This window comes from Girardinichthys multiradiatus, chromosome X, assembly GCF_021462225.1.
Source record: "Girardinichthys multiradiatus isolate DD_20200921_A chromosome X, DD_fGirMul_XY1, whole genome shotgun sequence".
Taxonomy (NCBI): Eukaryota; Metazoa; Chordata; class Actinopteri; order Cyprinodontiformes; family Goodeidae; genus Girardinichthys; species Girardinichthys multiradiatus.
Genome location: NC_061817.1, coordinates 6507123 through 6529500, shown reverse-complemented (window position 1 = coordinate 6529500; position 22378 = coordinate 6507123). Strand labels below are relative to the sequence as shown.

At 41.2% G+C, this 22378-nt stretch overlaps 1 protein-coding gene and 1 long non-coding RNA gene across 2 annotated transcripts in view; one reads left to right on the top strand and one right to left on the bottom strand.

Annotated features, from left to right (window-relative positions):
- The window catches only part of LOC124862357, a 19173-nt gene extending 15600 nt beyond the window's left edge, over window positions 1-3573 (bottom strand). The window contains exon 1 of the long non-coding RNA XR_007036909.1: window positions 3456-3573. This is a non-coding gene — a long non-coding RNA (uncharacterized LOC124862357). The remainder of the gene's footprint in view (window positions 1-3455) is intronic.
- On the top strand, window positions 1314-15140 carry LOC124862356 (xylosyltransferase 2-like). The gene is made up of 11 exons (XM_047356223.1): window positions 1314-1543; window positions 5744-6254; window positions 7145-7320; window positions 8360-8562; window positions 10635-10715; window positions 10814-11030; window positions 11373-11549; window positions 12198-12454; window positions 12555-12750; window positions 12905-13238; window positions 14335-15140. The coding sequence occupies exons 1-11, from the start codon at window positions 1412-1414 to the stop codon at window positions 14655-14657; spliced, it is 2607 nt and encodes an 868-aa protein (XP_047212179.1). The 5' UTR covers window positions 1314-1411; the 3' UTR covers window positions 14658-15140.
- The last annotated feature ends 7238 nt before the right edge of the window (window positions 15141-22378 follow it).

Sequence of the window (22378 nt, the reverse complement as noted above, 5' to 3'; positions counted from 1 at the left end):
AGGAGATGTCAGCTTGTTGTCTCTGCCAGCTTGGTAAACTGACTGTGTGTCTCTGTGGTCCTCCTGAGCCTGCTTTGATTGCATTGTTTTTGTCCTGCCTTGCAGATCTGGTCTGGTGTGACAACGCTCTATGGTTCCTAAGTTCCTGGTCTCCGTATCAAGCACAGGTGAGCATTGGAAACCAATACCCCGCCGATCCAGCCATGAGTCTCTTTCCACTCCTGCCTCCAGCCCAGCCACTCCAGAACCACCTCGTGGGAACACCTAACTTTTGCCCACCTGCCTGTCCACCCTCCAACACCACATGGTCAAACACAGCAGAGCAACTCCTGGATTGCACCGAAAGAATGAAAGATCAGCAGTGCTCTGTTCCACATTATCTGCCAGTCTTAGTCACTGTGGAAAAGACTCCTCTCCCCTAACAAGCCTCCATCACCCATGAACTGGAAGTCAGCCTCAGATCATCTTTGCAACCATCTCTATTTCCTTCCCGAAGCTTCAGTAACCTCTCCCCTCTCCTTCCTCAGTGACGATCCAGATCCCTTCAGCAGTTCCAGTCCGGGCTCAAACACTAACTGCTTGCATAATCAAACTGTTAAAATGCGGTCCTGTCCTCATGGCTGTGTCACTTCCAGAGTTAAGTAAATTCAACATTATGACAAGATATTTCTTGAAGATTTGGACATCTGATCGAAATGGTTTAGCATGTATTTCAAAAGCTAAGAACTAAAAATAGTATGAGTGTATAACAGCTGTATACTCTTTAATGTAGTTCTATGCAGGATTTTTGGGAAATTAGCATTTGGTTTATTAATGAACCATCTAAAATGTTTTTTTAACTGGAAATACTACTTTATTCCCTTCCACAATGACAGAAAAGCTTTAACAATAACAAAACAAACCAAAAACACACAGATTGCCAACATATGTATGCTTTTGCATGCCTAGAATACAGTTGAGCGTCATGAGCAGTGTTTTAATCTGTACATACAATGATATTTTGAATCTTTCAGTAGCTATAAATGTCATTGTAACACCTTTTTGGCTGTTTATTTGCTCAACATACACAATTGTTCTGGCTTAAACGTATAAATCCCACTTTTTTTTTTAATACTGACCTCGCCCTGGTCTCCCTCCTGCTTAAAAGGTGGCAACCTGCTGTTTATAAAGTCTTTAGGTGAGAAGAAAATAGAAGTGTAAGTTATGGATCGAAATATACCAAAACCACCCTAATTATAAATCATTTAAGCAACACCAAGAGTGAAGAGTCCGCTTCAGCGCCAAAAGAGCCGACTCTTGCCTGGTGAGCTGAGCCAAATCATCTGGATCCCTGAAAAGAACCGGAATTCTCATCATGAGCAAGGAGCGCCCCCGCGTGGACGCTCGGCTCAGAACGTAGCCTGCTGGAAAAATGGTGGCCAGCGTACGAGTCCAAAAGCTGCTTCGACGGTATAAACTAGTGATTTCCGCTGCGTTAATGATCCTCCTGATCCAGGGACTTGTGGTTTGGAGCCTGAGAAGCTTGGAAGAAGGCCAGGCGGAGGTGAGAAACCGCTCCGCTCAGTATTTGGTTAGACATGATTGTGATTTTGGTTGGATTAGCCGTTAGCGCTTAGCTGAGCTCAACGTGTTATTATACTGTAACGGTAGCTTATGTTAGCTATTAGCAGAAACATGTAACTCTTGCTGGACCAGCCATGTCCCGACTGTCACTTATCGCAATCCCCCAAGAAAGAGAAGAGGGAGCACAGGGAGTCTCATGTCCATAACTGTAAAGTTCTGGTTCTTATTGAGAAAAGCTGAATGAAAATGAACTTGTTTAAGAAGCAAACAGTGGTTTTTATGTTGGTTGTTGTCATGCTGATTCATTTTACTCATTCGAGTAGAGAAAAGTAAAGACAGGAAACACTGAAACGGGTCATCTAAAAGGGAAGTAGTATAATTGGGTAATTCAGTTAGGCTGCGGAAATCGGAAAAGCGATTTAAGACCCACTGATGGCAGGCAGATGATCAATCTGAGGCTCTTTTTCATAGCCAAAGTTCCAGCCTTGGGTTGAAAAATGTTGTAATCTTGATTACAGTATTTCCCTGGTCTGGATAATTATGGAAAAAAGCTTAAATCGTAACAGAATTTTATGTCTAGACTTTATTTCCTAACTTTATGTCTTAATGTTATATCCAACCATCCATACATCTGCTTCCAGTCTGTTGTTTTGGGAGATTTCACATGCAAAACCTGGGATAACTAGAATATGTAGAAATATCTGTAATACATTCGTAGTAAAACGTTTCTACTTATATAAAAAAAAATAAAATAAAAACTGAAAATGAACTAATACCCTGGGATTTTGTTTCTGCAAATGTGGAATTTTCCCATTGAAAAATGTGTTGGTACCCTGCAAATCATTTATAGAACAGCCAGGGTATTTCTGATTTATTTTTAAGTTCCTTTTTTATCAGAATCTCTTGATGCTGGTATTTGCTTAGTTGAAAGTATATAGAGACTATATGGCCTGGATATAAACTGAAGTTAAAGAGTAAACAGCCTGCTCAGTCTTCGCCATGAAGCAGTTCTTAGTTACCTGTGAGCATTTGGGATCCGTGTCTACCTCCCACACCGGGAGTGCACTGCCTGAGGCATTGCCTGTTACCTTTTCTTCCTTCAAACCTGCTAAGATGAGGATTCAACAAGTGTCACCTCGTAGATGAATGTGATTGGGAAGGAATGCACGTTGAAACCTGAGGATGAGATCTGATAAGTGCGGAAGGTGTAACAGCTCTCCTAGTATGGAGGGTACTTTGGTGGCCTGTACCTTCACGGTTTGCAGGAGGCAGCAGATGAACAGTTGCTTAAATAGGGCAGGATTTCATGACCTTTGCCTCAGATAAGGTTGACAACAGACTTCCTGGGTCTTCCTAGGAGATTATTGTTACAGATCACTTCAGTTTAAACCCCCAAGCTAATCAGTGAGCTCAAGGCTTAATTGGCAGAAGCCTGGCTTTCGTCCATTTAGTCAGCTTTAATTGTGGCATCTTAAATAAAGGTATGCCTTCATTTAAATGTAAAAGCACTGGTGATTTGTAGCTCATTATGCTGCAGATGTGAACCTTCACGCTGTGCTGCCTCAGATGTGTTTAGGCTCGTACCAGAAATCACAAAGATAAATGTCTGGCTTTGTGCAGGTAATCTATTGCAGTTAAAGGTCAAATGTGCTGTAGAAAAACCTCAAGTGGAAATAGGACTTGCTCTCCAGTTTCCCGACAAAGGTTGGTCAGTATATGAATAGGTATAGTAAAATAAGTAAGCTTCAATCGGTTTTTCATTATTCCCTGTAAACCCTAGCTTAAGACCTAAGAGAGCTCTCCTTAGTGCACAGGTCAGCCGTATATTCCACTGTGTTGGCAGACAGCTATGCAGATGTCAGCACCAAGTCTTTGTGTGTTTGCACACTCACCGATGCAGAATCACATTTCATCCCAGAGAATGCTTTTACCGACCGGCCCCTTCATGCTCAACTGTCCCCCAATCATCTTGCTGTCGGTCCGAGGAGCGGCTTTCTGGGTCCGTGCGAGCGCGCTCACTGTATGTACAAGAGGAAGGAGCATTTGCAAGAATCTTTCTAACAAAAGCCTAAGCTGGAAGATTATGCACAGCTTGCAGTTGTGAAGTAGCAAATTTAAAAACAGAAATCCGAATTATAACCGATTGCCAAGTAACAACTTGTCAACATTTTTGCTTCAATGTACACGTAAAACTAAATCTGAATTGGTCTTCAAGATGCTCAGCCATCATTTAAAGGGAGAACCCATTACAAATAGATGCAATCCCTGTGTTTTTCCAGACTGTGTCACATTGCAGCTGCAAATTTTCCTCTATTTTATTGGTATTGAAGAGATGGAGCAACACCAAGTAGTACATAACTGCGAAATGGAAAGAAAATGATACATGTTTTCAAAACCTTTACAGATAAGTGTGTTGTATTCTTCCCTTTTGTACTCTGATCGCTCTGTATAAAATCCAGTGCCTCCAATTGCCTTCTGAAGTTACCTGATCAGTAAACAGAATACACCTTCACGTCTGCACGTGCGCGGTTTACAGCTGTTGACAACATAAGATTGGAACATTGAAGGTGTGTTGTGACCTTATGACACCTGACAGTGCCAGTTATAAAGAAAATCTGTATCAGCTGAAATTGGGATCGGCAGGTCAGGCTTTTTAAAGATCGGTAATCGGCCAGAAAACTGCAGTCGGTGCACCCTTAGTAATTACCTGACACGCTTTGAAGAAAGCAGAGCTGTGGTGGCAGCATCATGCTTTGGGGATGACTTGCTATGGGGAGCTGATTTTCCTTAAAAAAATGAAAACCATGTGCTGCTCTGTCACATAAAATCTCAACAGAATTATAAAAGTTTATGTGACGAAATATGGAAAAGTTCAAGAATCCTTTTAGGTTGATTTCAAAAAGCATTTCTTCCCTCATTTTATTACTATGCAAATTTTCTGTACATTTTTTATTAAATGTGATCCTTTCAAACTGAAATCCTCGTGTCTTTAGTCTTTGCCATGGACTTATGGAGCTCAGTGACACACAGTTTACAGCTTGTATTGTAACACAGCTGAACATTGACCGCACGCCTAAGCGAAACTCTGGGGATATAATGTAATTCCGGTATGGTGTGAATGTTTAGAACTACACTACAGCGCCTCCCACTATAACGAGCCTGAGGCCGGCCCTGGCCAGCAGGGCTGACCGTCTTGTATTGGCTGGCGGCTTGTCTATTGTTGGCTGTGGATCATCTGGCCGCTGATCCAACCTCAAAGCCCCGGTCTGTCCTCCGGTTCCCAGCATCTCCCCGCAGTCTGCATGCCAGCGGTGTGAGACGAGCGAGCCTGCAGTCTACCATGTTGGTTTAATGCGGCTGAAAGCTTCCTGCCCACTTACTACTTCTCCTGTTTTTATTTTTTTATTTTATGTGCATATTTTTAAAAACCTAGTGTTGAGTGCCAATGCTGTTTTGGTGGGAAGATAAAAAAAATGTCTTAATTCCATTTTCTTTTTCTTGTCCTTTCATTTGTCCTTGTATTTGTGAAAGTGTGTGCTATGTGTTCTTGATAGGCATTTTTTTTTCTTAAATCTTAATCCAAATCTTCACAGTTCAAATTAAAATTATGAAATGAAAATTCACAGGAAAATGAAACCCAGATATTTGATGCCAAGTCCTAATTGGTTCCTCACATCGGTCCCAAAATGGAAACCCTAATTGAAATTCATTTCAAACACCTCGAACAACAGTGGTTTAGCATGTCTGAATGAAACACACAGCTCCCTTCACCATTGTACCAATATAATCCACAATCTGTTTGCGTGTTAACGTTGCACACACCTGACCCACATTTACACGAGTGTGGAGCCTTCCTGTGAAATAAATAAAGGCAACTGGGGTTTGTTGCGGCCCGTGTTGTGAATCACTGGATTGTTTTTGGCAGAGGTGCTGCTAAAAATATCCCAGATGAGAGAAAAACACCAAACAAGAACCAAGTAAACACATCCTTCCCTCTTGGGCTTTCTGCTGATGGCTCAGTGGCCATCTATGTTTATCTTTAAGTTAGCCAGCGAGCGTATGAATCATCCCCTCTGCTCTTTAATGTTTATCCAAGATGTTTTATGGAATTACTGCCAAGAGAACAGGATTACAAATTTGTCCTGTGTGCTTTTTTTTTTTTTCTGGTTTCTTTCTTCAGGGAAAAACAAGACGATCCAAGCTGCCTTACCCCAACAGCCAGGACTCTAAGAGAGACAAATCAAATTCTTTGTCTGGGCAGAACAGGGGCAGATGGAGTGCAAGGTTGGAGAGGCAGAGGGGAACAGCGGCCATTACGCAGAGGAAAGGAAGCAGTCGCCGAGCAGGAAGGCCCAGCGTCAGACAGAAGACTCCCCAGGAGCGAGGGATGGCGGCGGCCGGGTTAGACGCCGTGGTCTCCCATGACCTGTCGAGCAGCCGCAACTTCAGCCTGGATGCAGCAAAACTACAAGCTGCTGGGATACCCGGGGAGCCAGGGAGTGTGGACGGCGCCCACCAAGCGCCCAACGGTGACTTTATGCCTAAATGTGACATTACAGGCAAGGATGCACTGTCAGCTCTCCATCGTGCCGGGTCGCAGCAGTGCAGGCAGGAGATCGCCAACATTGTGTGCCAACATCAGGCGGGGCAGCTCATGCCAAAAGCGCTCCCACAGTTCTGCCCCCAACTCGGTGAGAAAGCCTCATAGCTGCATGTCACATTACAACCACAGCCTTCACTGTATTTTATTGTGATTTTATCTGATTGACTATAACAGAGGTGATCACATCTGTGAAGGCGAAGGAAAATGATTTGTATTCAGGCCAACTGAGTCGAAACTTTGTTGAAGCCCTTTTTGCTGCAAGTGTGTTAAAGCGTGTCTCTACCAGCTTTTCCCATCTGACGGATGTAATTTATGTACAAAAAATAATAAATTGGTCCAATCTGTTGTGAGGTTTCCTTCCAGGATAGTCCTGGGTTTACTTCCATTCATCTTCTCCTTACCCCTGCTGAAGGAAAGCAATTCCACAGCATGATGCTGCCACTACTATGTTTAACATGGAACTAGTGTTCAGGGTGAACATGCTGCAATCAAGGCAAAACAGTTGCAGATGTCATCCGCTTTTACCATTGCACTTCCACAAGTTTGCTTTTGTTTGTCTATCAAATGTTGTATTTCTGTGAAATACACAACATTACACAAAAAATACACAATGTTACAGATACCCCCCCTCTTTTTTATTTTCTAATTATTGTTTTTTTTGCCTGTCCTGTCAGTTCAGGGCAGTTTAGGTGGACAGCCATGTCTTGTTATGTTTACAATTACAATAATTACATTAAATAATTAGGTGGCATCTGAAGGTAAATAGTTGCACTGGACTGGCAAACAATGCACCCCACATGTTTCATACTTACATTCATCAGAAAAAACTCCTAACAGACATTGAAGTGTGTGCTTGTTCCTTGAAAGAAATGGAAAAGTAAATCAGTGGGTGTCAATAGTTTACTTGGTTGTTTAAAGTTAACATTTTCTGCCTTTGCCAAACTGTGTCTGGTCTCTTACTCTGTATTCTCTGGCCAGGTGTGTCCCAGCCAGTCCAGGCTGCTGATGAAGTGGACCTCAACCTGTCCAAGGTGGAGAACCCTGTCAGGGTGGCATTTGTGCTGATGGTCCACGGCCGAGCAGCACGGCAGCTCAAGCGTCTCATTAAGGCCATCTATCACAGAGATCATTACTACTACATCCATGTAGACGAGGTATACCCACTAGCACACAGTTCCTATCAGATGTTTACATTAACTGATTGGAGCATTGGTTTTCAGATCTTCCTACATTGCAGAAGTGAACTTTATCCTTCAGTCCTCGCTGTGCAGTAAAAGGGGTCAGCCTCTATTTAGAAGTTGTGGTTGTTCTTAAGAGTTAAAATTTGTGGTGGGAAACTTGCAGCTGTGTTTAATAGGAAAGCAGGGGACAATTTGCTGAATCTGGCAGAGACAGGTTTAGGTAAAGCAGGACTTCTGTTGTAGCTGAACGCCTGGTCAGTTCTTCTGTTCTGCTGCCAAGGGATGACGGAGCAGCTCTCTGAGCACCATGAGGAACAAGAAGTCATCGGCACAGTCTGTCGACTTTTCCTTTTCCATCTCTCTGTGAAAACCCCTGTTTGAGCTAAACGAGTCGGGTTATATTTGAGTCTGCCTCCTGCTCTGTGCTTCATCAACCAGCCTCTATTATTAGTGTCCACATTTGAAGACTTGGTTTAGGTTGCCCCTTTTGCCTTTTCTTTCCTATTGTCTTGCTTCCAAACACCAGGAGGAGACCCACATTCAGTCATATTGTTAAATCCTATAAAGGTTCTTGCCCACTCTTGCTGACCTGGGTTCATTTCTCTTGGGAGACTCATAATATACTATTTGTTCTTCTCTTAACAAAATTGGACTTTGTTGTCCCAGACAATCTATTTTAAGGCGTCTTTTTCCCTTAATCTGCCCATTTATCACTTCAGAATCTAAGTAACCTTTTTTTTTAACAAGCTTCTTTTAATTAATCTATAAGGACCAAATAGTTTTTTGTTTCCCCTATTTGGAGCCCACAATTTTGGCTTCTTGCACATTTCAGACACTTAAAGCACTAAAGCACGCTCACTCTTATGTTTAATTTGAACTTTAGATGAAGTTTTATTTCTCTTCATTATCTTGATGTGTCATGGTTGAAAGCACCATGTGGTTTTTGTTTTTTTGTGATCACATTCTCTTTAAAGCTGAGCCAACATTGTCTGATCTGATCCATCTCCTCCAGAGGTCCGCCTATATGCATCGGGAGGTCCTGCAGATAGCCCAGCAGTACCCGAATGTGCGTGCCACACCCTGGCGGATGGTCACCATCTGGGGAGGAGCCAGCCTTCTGAAAGCCTACCTGAGAACCATGCAGGACCTGCTTGCCTTGCAGGAATGGAAATGGGACTTTTTCATCAATCTCAGCGCCACCGACTTCCCAACCAGGTTAGCAACATGAAAATAAACAGACCAGTGAAGTTAAATAAAGTGGGACATGTTTCTAGAAAGGAGCTGGTAAGAGATTTTCACTGAAAAACCTTACAAAAAAAAAGCGATAATGTATTAAAACTGCTTTTAATTAAAACAGAAAAGCAATCTAAAATATTACCTAAGATCAATTTATAGAAAAGGAAAGTTTGACCTTGAAAGGTCAGCCTATGTCCATGTACTGTACTATATATGCCATCAATACTTGGTTCATGTTCATTCTGTACGAATTCCTGTATGAATGCAGCGTGGTGGTGTTAAGGAAGGCCAGGTTGCCTTTTTTGCAGCCTTCAGTATGTCTCTATTCTTTATTTTTATTTTATTATTATTATTTTTTTGTGTCATCTCCGTCCTTCTAGGGTTTCTAATTCTAGGGTTTAGGGTTTAGGTTGGTGATGTTTGCTGCTGATCTCAGGACAGTGATTATTACAGGATTATTAAAGCAGCTTTTGGTACGTTTGGAAGTGTGGGCAGGTACCAGAAAAATCAGCATCTCCGCTTGTCTGCAGAAGGAAGCATGAAAGTGCTGTCGGATTTCCAAGTAGACCACTACGCCGACTTTGGACTTCATAATAACGTAGTGGACCAAACCCAGCATATTTTATGACAGGGCATCACATGGAAACATCACACCGGGCTTCAAGCAACGTGGTTTCTAAGCCTGTCCATTCTTCCTCCAGACCTTGATCACCAAATGAAATGCAAATTTTCATTTCATCTGAGAAGAGGACTTGGGACCACTGAGCAGCAGCCCATTTCATTTTCTTCTTAGCCCACGTAAGATGCTTCTGATGTTGTTTCTGGTTCAGGAGTGGCCTAACACAAGCAACATGACATTCTGGCCCGGGTCTTGCATCCGTCACTCTGGTGGCTCTTGAAGCACCGACTCCAGCTGCAGTCCACGCCTTGTGAATTCCCACCAAACTCTTCAATATGCCAGCTTCATAATCATCTCAAGGCTGCTCGTATCCCTGTTGCTTAGGGACATTTTGTTTTTTTTAGCCACACTGTTTCCTTCCACTCAACTTTCCATCAGTATGCTTGATTACAGCCTTTTGTGAACATCCCGCTTCCTTAGCAATGAGCTTGTGTAGCATACCGTAATGATGGAGGGTCTTAATTAGTGGCTGCTGGTCAACTATCATGTCAGGAGCCTTTCCTGCGAATTTGTTGTCATAATGTAACATTTCTGTTAAAAACTGTTTTTTAAATTGGTCTTATGTAATATTGAGATTTTCAGAGAAACTGAACTTTTGGTTTTCATTAGCTGTAACCCATCATCATAGAAATTAACAAAGAGAAGCATTTGTATATCATTCCATGTGTATTGAATTTATAACTGGAACCTGAAATAAATGAAAATCTGTGTGCACCTGTAGACCTCTGCTAAATCTGCTAGATTTTATCAAATTGCCCATTTTTCAACCAGCTCAGCAGCAGTATGCAGCAACAGGTTGGAGAGGTGGGGTGCTGCATCATTCTGTGCTCCAAATACAAGTGGTACAAAAGTTTAGCAAAATTTGAAACCATAACTTAAAACACAATAAAACACATGGCATAGAAAAATGCATTGATATTTGTAATTAGTCAAAGCCCAGTTGTTTTGGTGACTGAAGGTAAAAGGGTTCTTTTTAAAGGTCTGTTCATGTTTTGGTCTCTAATTGACTCTAGCAGTGTAAGAAAGTATCAGCCGTCTCATTTTGCCTGATAGAAACATGAATCTGTTTGCAGCATTACAGTTAATAAATTGTTCTAGTCACTTAGTCACAGAGAGGACAGAAAATAATCTCCAGCTGGGTTTCTGGGGCAGCTTTGTGTTCCAATCAAAGCAGCTGATAGTCCACCTGAACTGTCCCTAGGGGAATTAATCTGCATTTCTCTGATGATAAGAGACAAACTTGTCCTAAATTCTCTGTAAAGCCGCTTATTACAGCCTTATGGCTTTAAAGGCAGTCTTTTATTCAACAACATCTCCTCTCCGTTGTTTTTCTTGCCTATTCAAACCTTTTCACCACAATGCCTTCACACAGGACCAACGATGAACTGGTGATGTTTCTGTCACTGCACCGAGACAAGAATTTCCTCAAGTCCCATGGCAGGGAGAATGCAAGGTAGGCATGATGGGCAACCTATTAAAGCTCAAAATTATACTTTGACTACCGTTGGTTCCTCTGCCTGTAATTATGCTGATCTGTGCTTTGTGTTCAAGGTTTATTAAAAAGCAGGGCCTTGACCGCCTTTTCCACGAGTGCGACAACCACATGTGGCGTCTTGGTGAGCGCAACATTCCAGAAGGCCTGGAGGTCTCTGGTGGCTCCGACTGGTTCGCTCTCACCCGCCGCTTCGTGGACTATGTTGTCAGCTCCCGGGACGAGCTAGTGTTGGGTCTGAAGCAGTTTTATTCCTACGCCCTGCTCCCTGCTGAGGTGAGAGAGCCCTCAGAGGTAATTTTATCTGCTATAGCCGAGGCTCACAGCGTGATTTACAAGCCTGTCTCAGGCTCCTCCTCTTCCCCTTCCAAGTCAGAGGAGCCTAGTGGGTGGGATAATGTAAGACTTTAAGCTTCGCAGCACAATTTGAAGCAGCCGTGCCAGATCAGAGGAAGGTTCTTTGTACTTACAAGTGTAGCTGAGTCCCAGAGGAGGAACTACTGTCCATCTGTGACCTTTTGCAATGTAGACTTTGTGGTTGGAACCAGCTTATTTTTCCCCCTTTTTTCATGTAGCCTTGTCTGCCTCGTTGTATTTATCTACTATCTTTCTTCTCAGTCGTTTTTCCACACGGTGCTTGGGAACAGTCATATGTGTGAAACCCTGGTGGACAACAACCTGCGTGTCACCAACTGGAACCGTAAGCTGGGCTGTAAATGCCAGTACAAGCACATCGTTGACTGGTGCGGCTGCTCTCCCAATGATTTCAAACCACAAGACCTCATTCGGATTCAGGTGAGTTCACCACAAGAGGGCAGTGTCTCATCTTTCTTGGTTTATAGTCTCATGCAAAAGTATTTATACTCAATACCCAATTATTAAATTGAGTGTAATTTAATGTCATTATAAATCCAGCTGTTCTAACTTGTTAGAGAACATTAGTGAACAAACATCATCATGAAGGAACACAGCAGAAAAGTGAGGGAGAAAGTCGTGAAGTTGAAAGCAGAGCTGGTAGAGGCCCATGGTAACTCTAGAGGAGCTGCAGAGATCCACAGCTCGTGTGTGAGAACCTGCAGACAAGACGACTAGCATTAGTTATGCTCTCCAAAAATCAGGCTTTTTTTGCATGCGGAACGTGGTGCTCTGATCAGATGAGACTAAAATGGGCCTACATGCCAAATGCTATGTGTGACAGACAACTAACACCCCATATCACACACAAGTGAACACACACTGATCTGATCTTGATCTATTTCACAAGTACGAATGGAGAAAATAAATCTCGCTCTCTAGATGTGCAAAAATATGAAAGGGGCATGGATAGTTTTACTAGACACTGCACATCCTGACTTATCCTGAATGTCGTGTTTTATCAATGTTTGATTTATTTAATGTGCAAAAATAAGTTTTTACATTTTTTAATCTTTTTTTCATTCGCAGCAATTGACTCGCCCAACATTTTTTGCCCGAAAATTTGAGTCGACGGTGAACCAGGAGGCTATAGACATACTGGACACCCACCTGTATGGCCAGTATGCTCCAGGAACTGTTGCCATCAAGGCCTACTGGGAGAGCATGTTCGAGCTGCTGGACGGCATCGGCTCCCTCGGTGACGTGGCTCTTACATCTTACTCCTCCTTCTTTCGTCTGACCCTGAAGGGTCTGATGACCTCTCAGAGCAAGACAGAAGCCTGCAGGTACATCTTCTCTTTCTCCTTTAAATATATATATATAGTGACTTTTAACTGAATATGGTTACAAGGACCTTCTTCTCTTGATTTGTTTTTGTCTTTTAAGGCTTGAACCAGTAGGCTACCCTCTGTCTGTTAATTTGTACTTCTATGATGATCGCTTCCAAGGCTACCTCGTTCGTCAGAACGTCCAGGCTGTGGAGTCAAAGGAAAGGGAGACGCTCGAGCTGTGGGCCATGCCTCAAGCTACACTCATCTTTGAGACAAACCTCAAAGAGTTTGAGAGGCTCAAGAATCTGGAAGTAAGGATGCTCCACTTTTTAATATGGATGATACCTCACCAAAACTGCAGTATGAGAACGTTCTGTTTGACTGTATGTGAACTATAACATCTAGCTAACACGTCTATTATAAAATGGACAAGTTAGAGATATTTAACTCATTTTTCCTTGACAGATCGGGGCAGACTGGGATCCCAAAGAAAGGATCTTCCGTAACTTCGGCGGCATCATCGGCCCTCTAGATGAGCCGCTAGCAGTCCAGAAGTGGGCCCCTGGTGCCAACCTCACAGCCACTATAGTGTGGATCGACCCGGCTCAGGTTGTAGCAGCATCCTATGACATTACCGTGGAGATGGATGCAGAGTACACGCAGTACAAACCGCCTCTACAGCACCCCCTACGGCCTGGCACATGGACAGTGTGGGTGTTAAAACAGTGGAAGCGCGTAGCGGAGGTTCGCTTCCTTGTAATGCCGCTGACCTTTAATAATAAAGAGCCACTGCGCAGAGGTATGTTTTACATTTAAGGACAATTTTTCTTATAAAGCAAATAAAAATAATTACTGCATTCCTCTGTGCCTAAAATTAACTAAAAGCAGTTTTTGCTGATCTGTTAATATGTTTAATTGTTCATTTATTAATGGTCTTATATTTAGTAGTACTTAAAAATTGTAAAGACTACTTAAATTTTCTCACATTTCATCACATTACACCACAAACATTAGTGTATTTTATTAGGAGATACCTGGAAGGGGAAGGAAAATTATTCATGGTTTTTCATTTTCTTTTAATACAAATCTGGAAAGTGTGGCCTAAAATGGCATTTAGACCCTTTTGCTCTGATATCCTTAAATAAAGACCAGTTGAATTCAGAAGTTACTGTTTTATTAAACTAAGATTACCAAGACATGGCAACCTACCTAAGCTGACAGGCTGGGCAAAAAGAGCCACAATCGGAGAAGCCGGCTAGAGACGCATGGTAACTGTGAGGAGTTGCAGAGAACCATAGCTCAGGGGGTAGAATCTGCAGCATCAAAACATTGTGGCCCAGTCAAAGTCCACACCTAAATACAATTGATAATCTATGAAGCAGAAACTCTCCATCCAGTCTGGCTGAGCTTGAGCTATTTTGAAAAGAAAAATGAGCAAAATTGGTTGAGACGTTCCCCAACAGATGTGTCGATATGCTCGGGGGGTGAATATAACTGCAAGCCACACTTTTTTCAATTTTAACTTGGAATGAAATAGAAACCATATGTTGTTTTCCTTCCACTTCACAACTGTATCTGTCATTTTAAATCCAATCCAATACACTGACAAAATGTGAAAAAGTTCAAGTGCTAGCAATGCTTTTATTTATTTGTATATGTTTACAGGTTAAACATTTTATTTAAAAAATGGCTCAGAACTAGAAAATAAATTCATTAAAATATGTCAAAACCTGCTTTAAACTATTGTGCAAAAACTACATCAGGTGTTTAGTTTGCAGAGAAGTTTTAGGAATGGAAACTGGAAAAATATGGAGCTAGAGGTGATTCTGAGGAGATGAGAGAAATATTTAGAGACTCATTTCTTTTTGTGTTTTTTTTTTTTTTTTCTGTAACAGAGGAGGACAGCTGGCTCCATTCAGGCCCTCCTGGCAACTTGTACCTGGATCAGAACTTCCAGCAGCTGAGCTCTGTGCTGAAGCTGCCTCCTCAGGAGCCCGCCATGCAGGTGGCCCAACGTAATGCTCAGCTTGTGGGCCAGCACCTTGAAGCGTGGGTGGACAGCTTGGTGGGGACTTTCTGGGTCATAGGCGACCTTTGTTCTACAAAGACCTCATCTTGCCCAGCTGTGGGGCTCTGCTCAAAAACCACCTGGAGCTCTCTTTCTCCAGATCCAAAGTCCGAACTGGGCCCGGTCAAAAGTGATGGGCGGATCAGGTAGCCCAAGGAGTAGAGGAACTACTGCTGACTTTTAATATGCACAGAAATGCTGCTGCAGAGCTGAACATACATGGGTGAGCCTGAGTGTCCTTGAGGTCAGCAATGAGCTGATGGGCACATACACCATGATCCTCCTTCACTAAGAAGATGTTACAGGCAGAAACAAGGAGAGGACTGCAGAAAATTTGCACATACACTGCAAGCGCTAAGAAAAACGTGTCATGATTTGGTGAATGGGTACATGAACAACACATGTTTTGGTATGAATTTAGCTGCCGCATATTTTTCTAGTCACACAACTGTCTCAGTGGAAATGCAAGAGCACGAACGGCACAGTGTCCGTCTGTCTCCTAAAAGCAGCTGTGCTCCATCTTCATTTCAAGGGAGAGTAGAACCTCTGGATCTTATTAATGTGCTTATTTTGAAGCATTACAAGAGATGCATGAAGTGCACTTTACTGCAAGATGTTGGTACAGAGTTCCCTTGGTTAGCAGTATGGGAGATGTTTTCACATATCTTTGCAGAGTCACTTTCTTTTGTACCAACAACTCACTAAATACGTGGATGTTTAATGTTTCCTTTCAAAAGTATTTACTCCCCTTAGACCTTTTTCACATTTTGTCACATTACAACCCCCTAAGTCAGTGTATTTGACTGGGATTCATTATAGCGAACCTACATAGAAGAGTGCATAGTTGTGTGGTGGAAGAAAAATGATGCATTCATTTTTTAAATTTTGTTTTAAAAAGTATTGCCTTCAACTTAGTGCCCTAATTATTGCAACTTCTAAAACCATTTGATTGCATTGGATTTTATTTAGGGGCATCAGAGAGATGGTGGCTGAATATAAATGAGAAAAAAAAACCTTTCCTTACGCTACTTTGTGCTTATCTAACACAGAAATCGTGATTATAACACTTTGGTCTTGTAATGCAACAAAATTTGAAGAACTTTGAAAGGTGTGAATACTTTTGTAAGACACTTTGTCATCTTTTGGGGGGAAAAAATATGTTTAAGCATTTGTTTTTATTTTAGCTGGTGTGTTAGACTTAAATAGTTTTTACAGTGTTGCAACAATACCTCTGAGGTCGTTCCCCCCACCCAGTTTGAGGAAATGTTGCATTCAAATCAGTGGGATAAACGAAACCCAATCACCTGAACTGAAGGGTCCCCATGATGACAAATACATGATGAGCTGGAGTCTTGTTTGTAGCATTGAAAATGAAACTTCCAGCTGAAATTTACAGCATTACATTAAAAACTATAAGGAAAATAGTTTTGAAAACTACACTTATTTGTAAGTTTTGTTGTGATGGAAGAAGACTGACAATCAGTCATGTCCGTATGTTGCTGAATCAGAAATTTAAAGATCATCTTCTGGTTAGTTTTTGTGAAAGTAAAACCAACACATTCTAATTTAGTTTAAAGTGTTTAATTGGCTTTAGAAGTTCAGGAGTTGGTCGAGCTTGTTGTTTCATATTTAAGCACTAAAAGTGGTGTCATTCTGTTCCATTAAATGGAAGGCATTGAAGCAACAGATGGTTATACCTGCTGTTTATCTGTGCAGATGCTGTATTATGACTGTTCATGGTTATTGCTTACATTTCGGTTCTCGTGCTTTTTCATTTTAGTATTTTTACACCTTGTACAAAGTTTACTCTTAGTTTTTATTGAGTATTATTTTAGTTTGGTCAAGAAAACGTAAGCTGCCTTTATGTGGTAAAGGTTGACAGGTTTTATTTTGAGTTTGTGCTAGGGGTGCACCGATTGCAGTTTTCTAGCTGATCACCAATTACCAATCTTTCAAAAGCCTGACCTACTGATTCCTATTTTGGGCCGATGCCGATTTTTACTTTTTTTTTTTTTTGTAACTGTCACTGTCAGGTGTTATAAGGTTACAATACATCTTTCATTTTACCTATTTTAAAATTAAACAAAACTTGCACAACAGCTTAGACAAATAGATAGATCGGTGGATAAGATCGGTGAATGTATCGCCGATCCCCCATAATTAAGCAAATCGGGGCCAATCGATCGGTCCACCCCTAGTTTTTACTGCTGTGTTCTGAAATAACATCCGGCCAACACGTCTGATTTTAAGGGACCTCGTTTAGCTTGCACAGTACAGTTGCTTCGGTGAAGCCCTGGTTTTATTGGGAGAATAAAGAAATGAATGGGTCTTAAACTTTATTTATCTATCCTGTTGGAGAGGATCTCTCTGAGCTGTTTAAACTGCTCCCTTATTGTGTTACATTTGACTGTACACCTGTTTGGTGTCACATGAAGCAGCTCCTCTGGGTTTTGGGAGGTTGAGATTTCCTGATAGTCAGGCTGCTCCTGACTATCACAACAGCCTGGATGGTGACTCATCCTCAGCTCTGTTGCTCCCATCTGCAAGGAACTGGAGCCTGTCACTTGCTTGTGGAGAGGATCATAAAAGGGACATTCTGACTGAAAACTCAATAAATGGATGACTGTATTCAAGCTTTTGTTGTTTTACTTGTTTGTATTTTCAACATGTCTGGATTCGGCTCATTTGAGTCGGCATTGTCCTTGTTAGGAGCAGATTGTTGCAAATATTGTATCCTGTTGAGTTTCAAATGTTTTTAAAATGATCAAACTTCAGGTTTGATGTATTTTTATTGGGATTATTTGTAATAGACAAAGTAGCGCATCCATTTTCTATACCTGCTTATTCCTTGCAGAGCTGTAACGGGGTTCGTGTGAATCCTCAGTGTTCACTTAGTGAGAGAAGTGGTACATCCTGCAAAGGGAAAAAAAGTTTTGTGGTTTTCTACATTTGTCGACAAAAGTGTGGCAAGTATTTGTATTTAGCCTCCTGAGTCAATACTTTACCCATTCCTCTTTGCAAAATAGAGCTTTCAAACTCAAACAAGTTTCTTCCTGGTTTGCTCTGCATTTTACCCCATCGATGGGTCCTATGAGCTCATCAGGAAAAATGTCCCCACAGCATGATGCTGCTGCCACCACACTTCATGGTAATGGTGGTATGTTCATGCTGATCTGCAGTCCTAGTTCTCTGTCCCATTTAGCCAAGCCCTAAGTGTGACAGAAATTATGAACCGACCTTCTCATGTTTGCTATGCCCACTCAATTGTTTTAACAAACTGGCTTTTTTTTAATTGCCATTGTCCCAGACAGGCCAGGTTTGTGTATGTAAGTAATAGTTGTCAGGTCAACACATTCTCACTCCTGAGCTGCGGATCTCTGCAGCTCCTCCAGAGTTACCATGGACCTCTTGGCTGCTTCTTCGGTTAATGTCTTTATTTATAGATAATTTTATCATTTTTCTTCCACTTAATAGTTTTCTTATGTGTTAGGTGTATTGCATAAAAACCCAATGAAATACATAATGGTTTTAATTGGACAAAAATGTGGAGAAGTTCAAGCAATATAATAGTTTTGCAAGTCACTGTTTATAGAAGGGATACAAACACCCCCCAGGATGCTGAAAGCTAACTTCCTTCCTTCATAAATACTGTAAACAACATTTCCACCTTTAAACTTTTCCATATAAATATTTAAAGTGTTTCCCTGCACAAGTGCACAGTACAAGGCAATTTTCCATCTGTGCACCTGGATGTAAACCCCATGGAAGCAAAGGAAACTTGCAGAGGAGGGTCAGATGTTGTGATAGTAGGTTAAAAGCTAAAAAAAAAAAAAGGGGGGAGGAGAGAGGTTTTTGTGTTTAGTTCCCTTGCTTCTGAGTAGAAATATCATCTTTAAGATAAACTCTGTTGGATCATTTCCATGAGGCAAAGAAGCAGGTAACCATGTTGTCTTTGAACAGCATATCTGGATCGTCTGTACTTGACATGGAGGACACGCAGACCCTCCCCTCCAAAGCCTTTCCCTACAATGAAGAGCTAACACATAAGGTAAGTTAAGGAATCTCAAATATTAATTATTATTTATTGGTTTCTAATAGCTAAGAAACTAATGAGAGCGTTTTCAGTTAAATAATAACACTAAAAATATTTATTCAAAAACAGATTAACTAGCAGCCAATCACGTCTGCACACGTTGCATGTACGCAGATGACAGGATACTGGTGTCAGCCAACAGTTTAGCAACCCTCTGCTGAGTCTTTGCTGCATCTGTCACTGTTAGGTAGTCCAGGTTTTCTCACGATTGCTCTGGAGGTTAAAGTTCGCTCCTTTCAAACAGATTGAGGCTTTTAATTGCAGCAGTATGCAGCTATCCTAACAGCCCCAGCTAACAGGATTAGTGGATATCTGAGATTGTAATTACTGGCTGTTGAAACCACTATTACCTCGTGCTGAGTTGAAATCGAGCTCCTGCCTCTTCGCTGATTAAATTTGAGCTTGTATTTGTTGGTTTGCCCAGTAAGGGCTTGTCAGAAACAACAAAAGGCGCCACACTTGGATGGCTCCGGCTTTCTGTTTTCCTTTCTCGTTTTGCAGCCATCTGAGCCAGTCGGATCTCAGCTGTTCCAGGTGGAGCTGCAGGTCCATTTTGAAAGTGTTGGGTGAGAAATCAGCTTAATGAGAAAGTGGCAAATAATATGTAAAATAATACATTTTGAAAGCTCTAAATGTGAATTCTGACCAAAGAAAAGTATATATTCATCCTATCTTCTGGTTCAAGACAATTATTATTATTTTTTATTATTATGTTGCCCATAACAAACTTAAGACCCCATAAAAATTTTATCCTTTGACAAAGCCTCTCAATAGTGTTCACACCCCTGTTAAAATACCTAGTTTGTATAATGAATAAAAACTAAAATCGCCTTTAGTCCTATAGAAGCTAATCTTTAATCCTAAATCCTAAAATCTACAGTAATCATATTGCGTAGTTGTTCACAGTCTTGAACTAATACTTTGCATCATTTGATTTAATTTCATCACTCAGCTTTCTTGTGTTCACATCTGCCATCAATGATGGGGAATCTGATGAACCTGAACCTAAAGTTCAGCTATTCTAGGCAGACTTTCCTGCCATTTTTACGGTCACTTTCTTTAGCCAGAGCTGTCCCTGCAGAGAGATTACAATGGCTCAGAATCATTTCCAAAGACAGCAAAGATCTCCTGTATTCTCCATATGGTTGCAAAACAGATGTCTTTTATTCCCAAGAAAACATCCAGGCCTTTCCCGAACTCTGTGGGAGAATGTTTTAATCTGGTGTTATCGAATGAAACTTGAATATTTGTTTGGCATAAAAAAATAACACCGTATTCACAGTGAAACATGGTAGCGGCAGCATCATGCTGTGGGGTCCCGTTACAACAGATGGAGCTGAGGATTTTTGTCGCATAAATATGGTGCTATAAAAGGGGTGTGCAGACTTTCTAGATCCACTGGAAATCTGTTTAACAGTAATCAGGTGTATTTAGAGAGGTGGTTTATGAAAATATCAATTTAGTTCTGAAATGTTTTACTGAATTTTAGGACAGAAGGTGAATTTAACATCTGATCCACTGCAACATATTCTATAGTGAGATTAATTGGTTTCCATAGTTCAGTGTCAGGAACACATCACCAAAAAAATAAATAAATACCTTGTCATCATATTGACTATTAACATTCTTATCAGAACAATGAGGTCTTCATGAACTCCACACACTGTCATCTGTGGATATTTTTGGTGTCTGTTGCTTTGCTCCGTTGTAAAAAATGTTAACATGTAGGAATCGATGTTTATTGCAGGAGCGATAAAATAGTAAAAAGCTGATTTCACATGGGCTTCTGAGACCCAGCACAACACATCCCCTCACACTGAGTCATCAGCATCTCATCCGGTCTGCATCATTTGCTCTCCAGGTACGGGTTCTGCCTGTACCTCCTCACGCTGTTCACGGTCATCAACCGCCTGCCTCTGCAACCACGTCTCTCTGCGTTCCATTCAGAAATTAAAAATCTTGCGTTACCAAGGAGGGTTTATGAAACGGATGTTTTAAGGTACACAGGCTGCTGCAGATCTGAACATGGATGGATGTATCTCCAGCTATACAGTACAGTGGATCTCATGAGTGTACACGCCCCTATTAAAATGGCAGTTTTTTTTTTGTGATGTGTAAAAATGTGATCACGATGTAATTAACTTTTCCGCAAATGATGTGGGATTTATCCTGTATAATTCAACTGAAAAACAAGTACATTTGATAGAAGGAAAAATGAAAAAAGGTGCAATAATCTGGCTGCACAAGAGTGAACATCCTTAAACTAATTGTTGGAATAAGTGAATATAGATTTATCTTATATTTTCTCCTATTCTTTAACTTGACTATTTTATCTTATAATCATTCAAGATGTGTGTGAGTAAAGGATGTGTGAGTTTTGTCTGCAGGCAAAGATCATAAATAGGAGCTGAACTAGCAGAGAAGGAAGCAGTCCAGTTGAGGAGGTCATAAAGATGAAGGCTGATTACACTCAACAAAAGGCACAACTGACCCTACCAGTTGTAGGAGACTGTGGAAATGTGTTGTTAATGTATAAAGCTGTTTATGACCTGTTTACAATGCAGTTGTTGTTTTCCCCCATCCTTTAGAGAACAATGTTTTTGTAAACTAGGGACCCCCGAAAGACAATAAAAAGAGGAAGCGGTCGGATAGGCTTCAGAGCGGTGCGAGATCTGTAACTGAGCATATCTTGACCGTTTCTCCTCGCAAAGCGAGTAAAAGGAACTAATACTTTGTCTCTCTTTTCTTTTTGTGTTGTTATAAGTATTGTTAGGTTGGTTAAACCTGACACTAATTACCTGTTTAACCACGTTTGACTCTTTGACATTTGCCGCATCTTGACTAGACAAGACAACACAAGGACATCTGTTGACCACGGGCGTCCCTCGGTGTTCCTAGAGTTTGTGTCAGATTTAGATCAGATTTATGCAATTCCAAACTTAAATTTTTTCTCTTATGAAGTCATTCTTTTGTTTTGGATGATTTGGATGTATGCTTGGACTCACAGAGATGCTGGAAAATGAAATCCTTTTAATAAAAAGCTTTGTGGTAAATAGAATAAAAAATAGAGTTGTACATATTTCTTCCACCTTTATGAAAACCCCACCGCCATATTTCACCATGGTCATTTTCTCCCAATGTTTTGGCAGATTCTCATCCAGCCTGGATGTTTTCTTTGGAAGAAAACAATTATGCCTTTCAATTCTACTCCTTAGTCCAGACATAAAGACAATAAAGAGGGTTGTCATCACACATAGAACCCAATGTGGACTTGGTGGAATTTGATGCTTTCGGGCCTCTCTGTAGCCTCTCTGGCCAGTTTCAGCCTCATCTTTTCATCAGGTTTGGAGTAATATCCAGTTTTTGTAATGTAACTGTTTTCCTATATTATTTCTAATTATTAAAGACTACGTTCCAACTGAGCAATAGTCCCAATATTAGTGTTGAGGCTTCATATAGACCTTGTCCAACAAGGTCTACATGAATCTTTGCATAGCACTGATTTAGACATATATAACTGGTCTATGGTTAGACTGATCTAAATGGGATCACCACAGCACAGACTGTGCTGTGCAGAGAATCAAAGTTGAGTTTGGTTTCTTTAAAAAATGGCAGTAGTTCCCCATGAATCATAATTTTCTACACTCGTGCAGCGGCAGCACCTCTGTGACTGAGTTGCGTGTAAAACAAAGATGATGCAGCGGTGAGAGAACATCTCCAGGGGCAGATAAGGAAGTGAGTTTAATTTTTGCAAGCAAAAAAATTTTTATCAATGTTA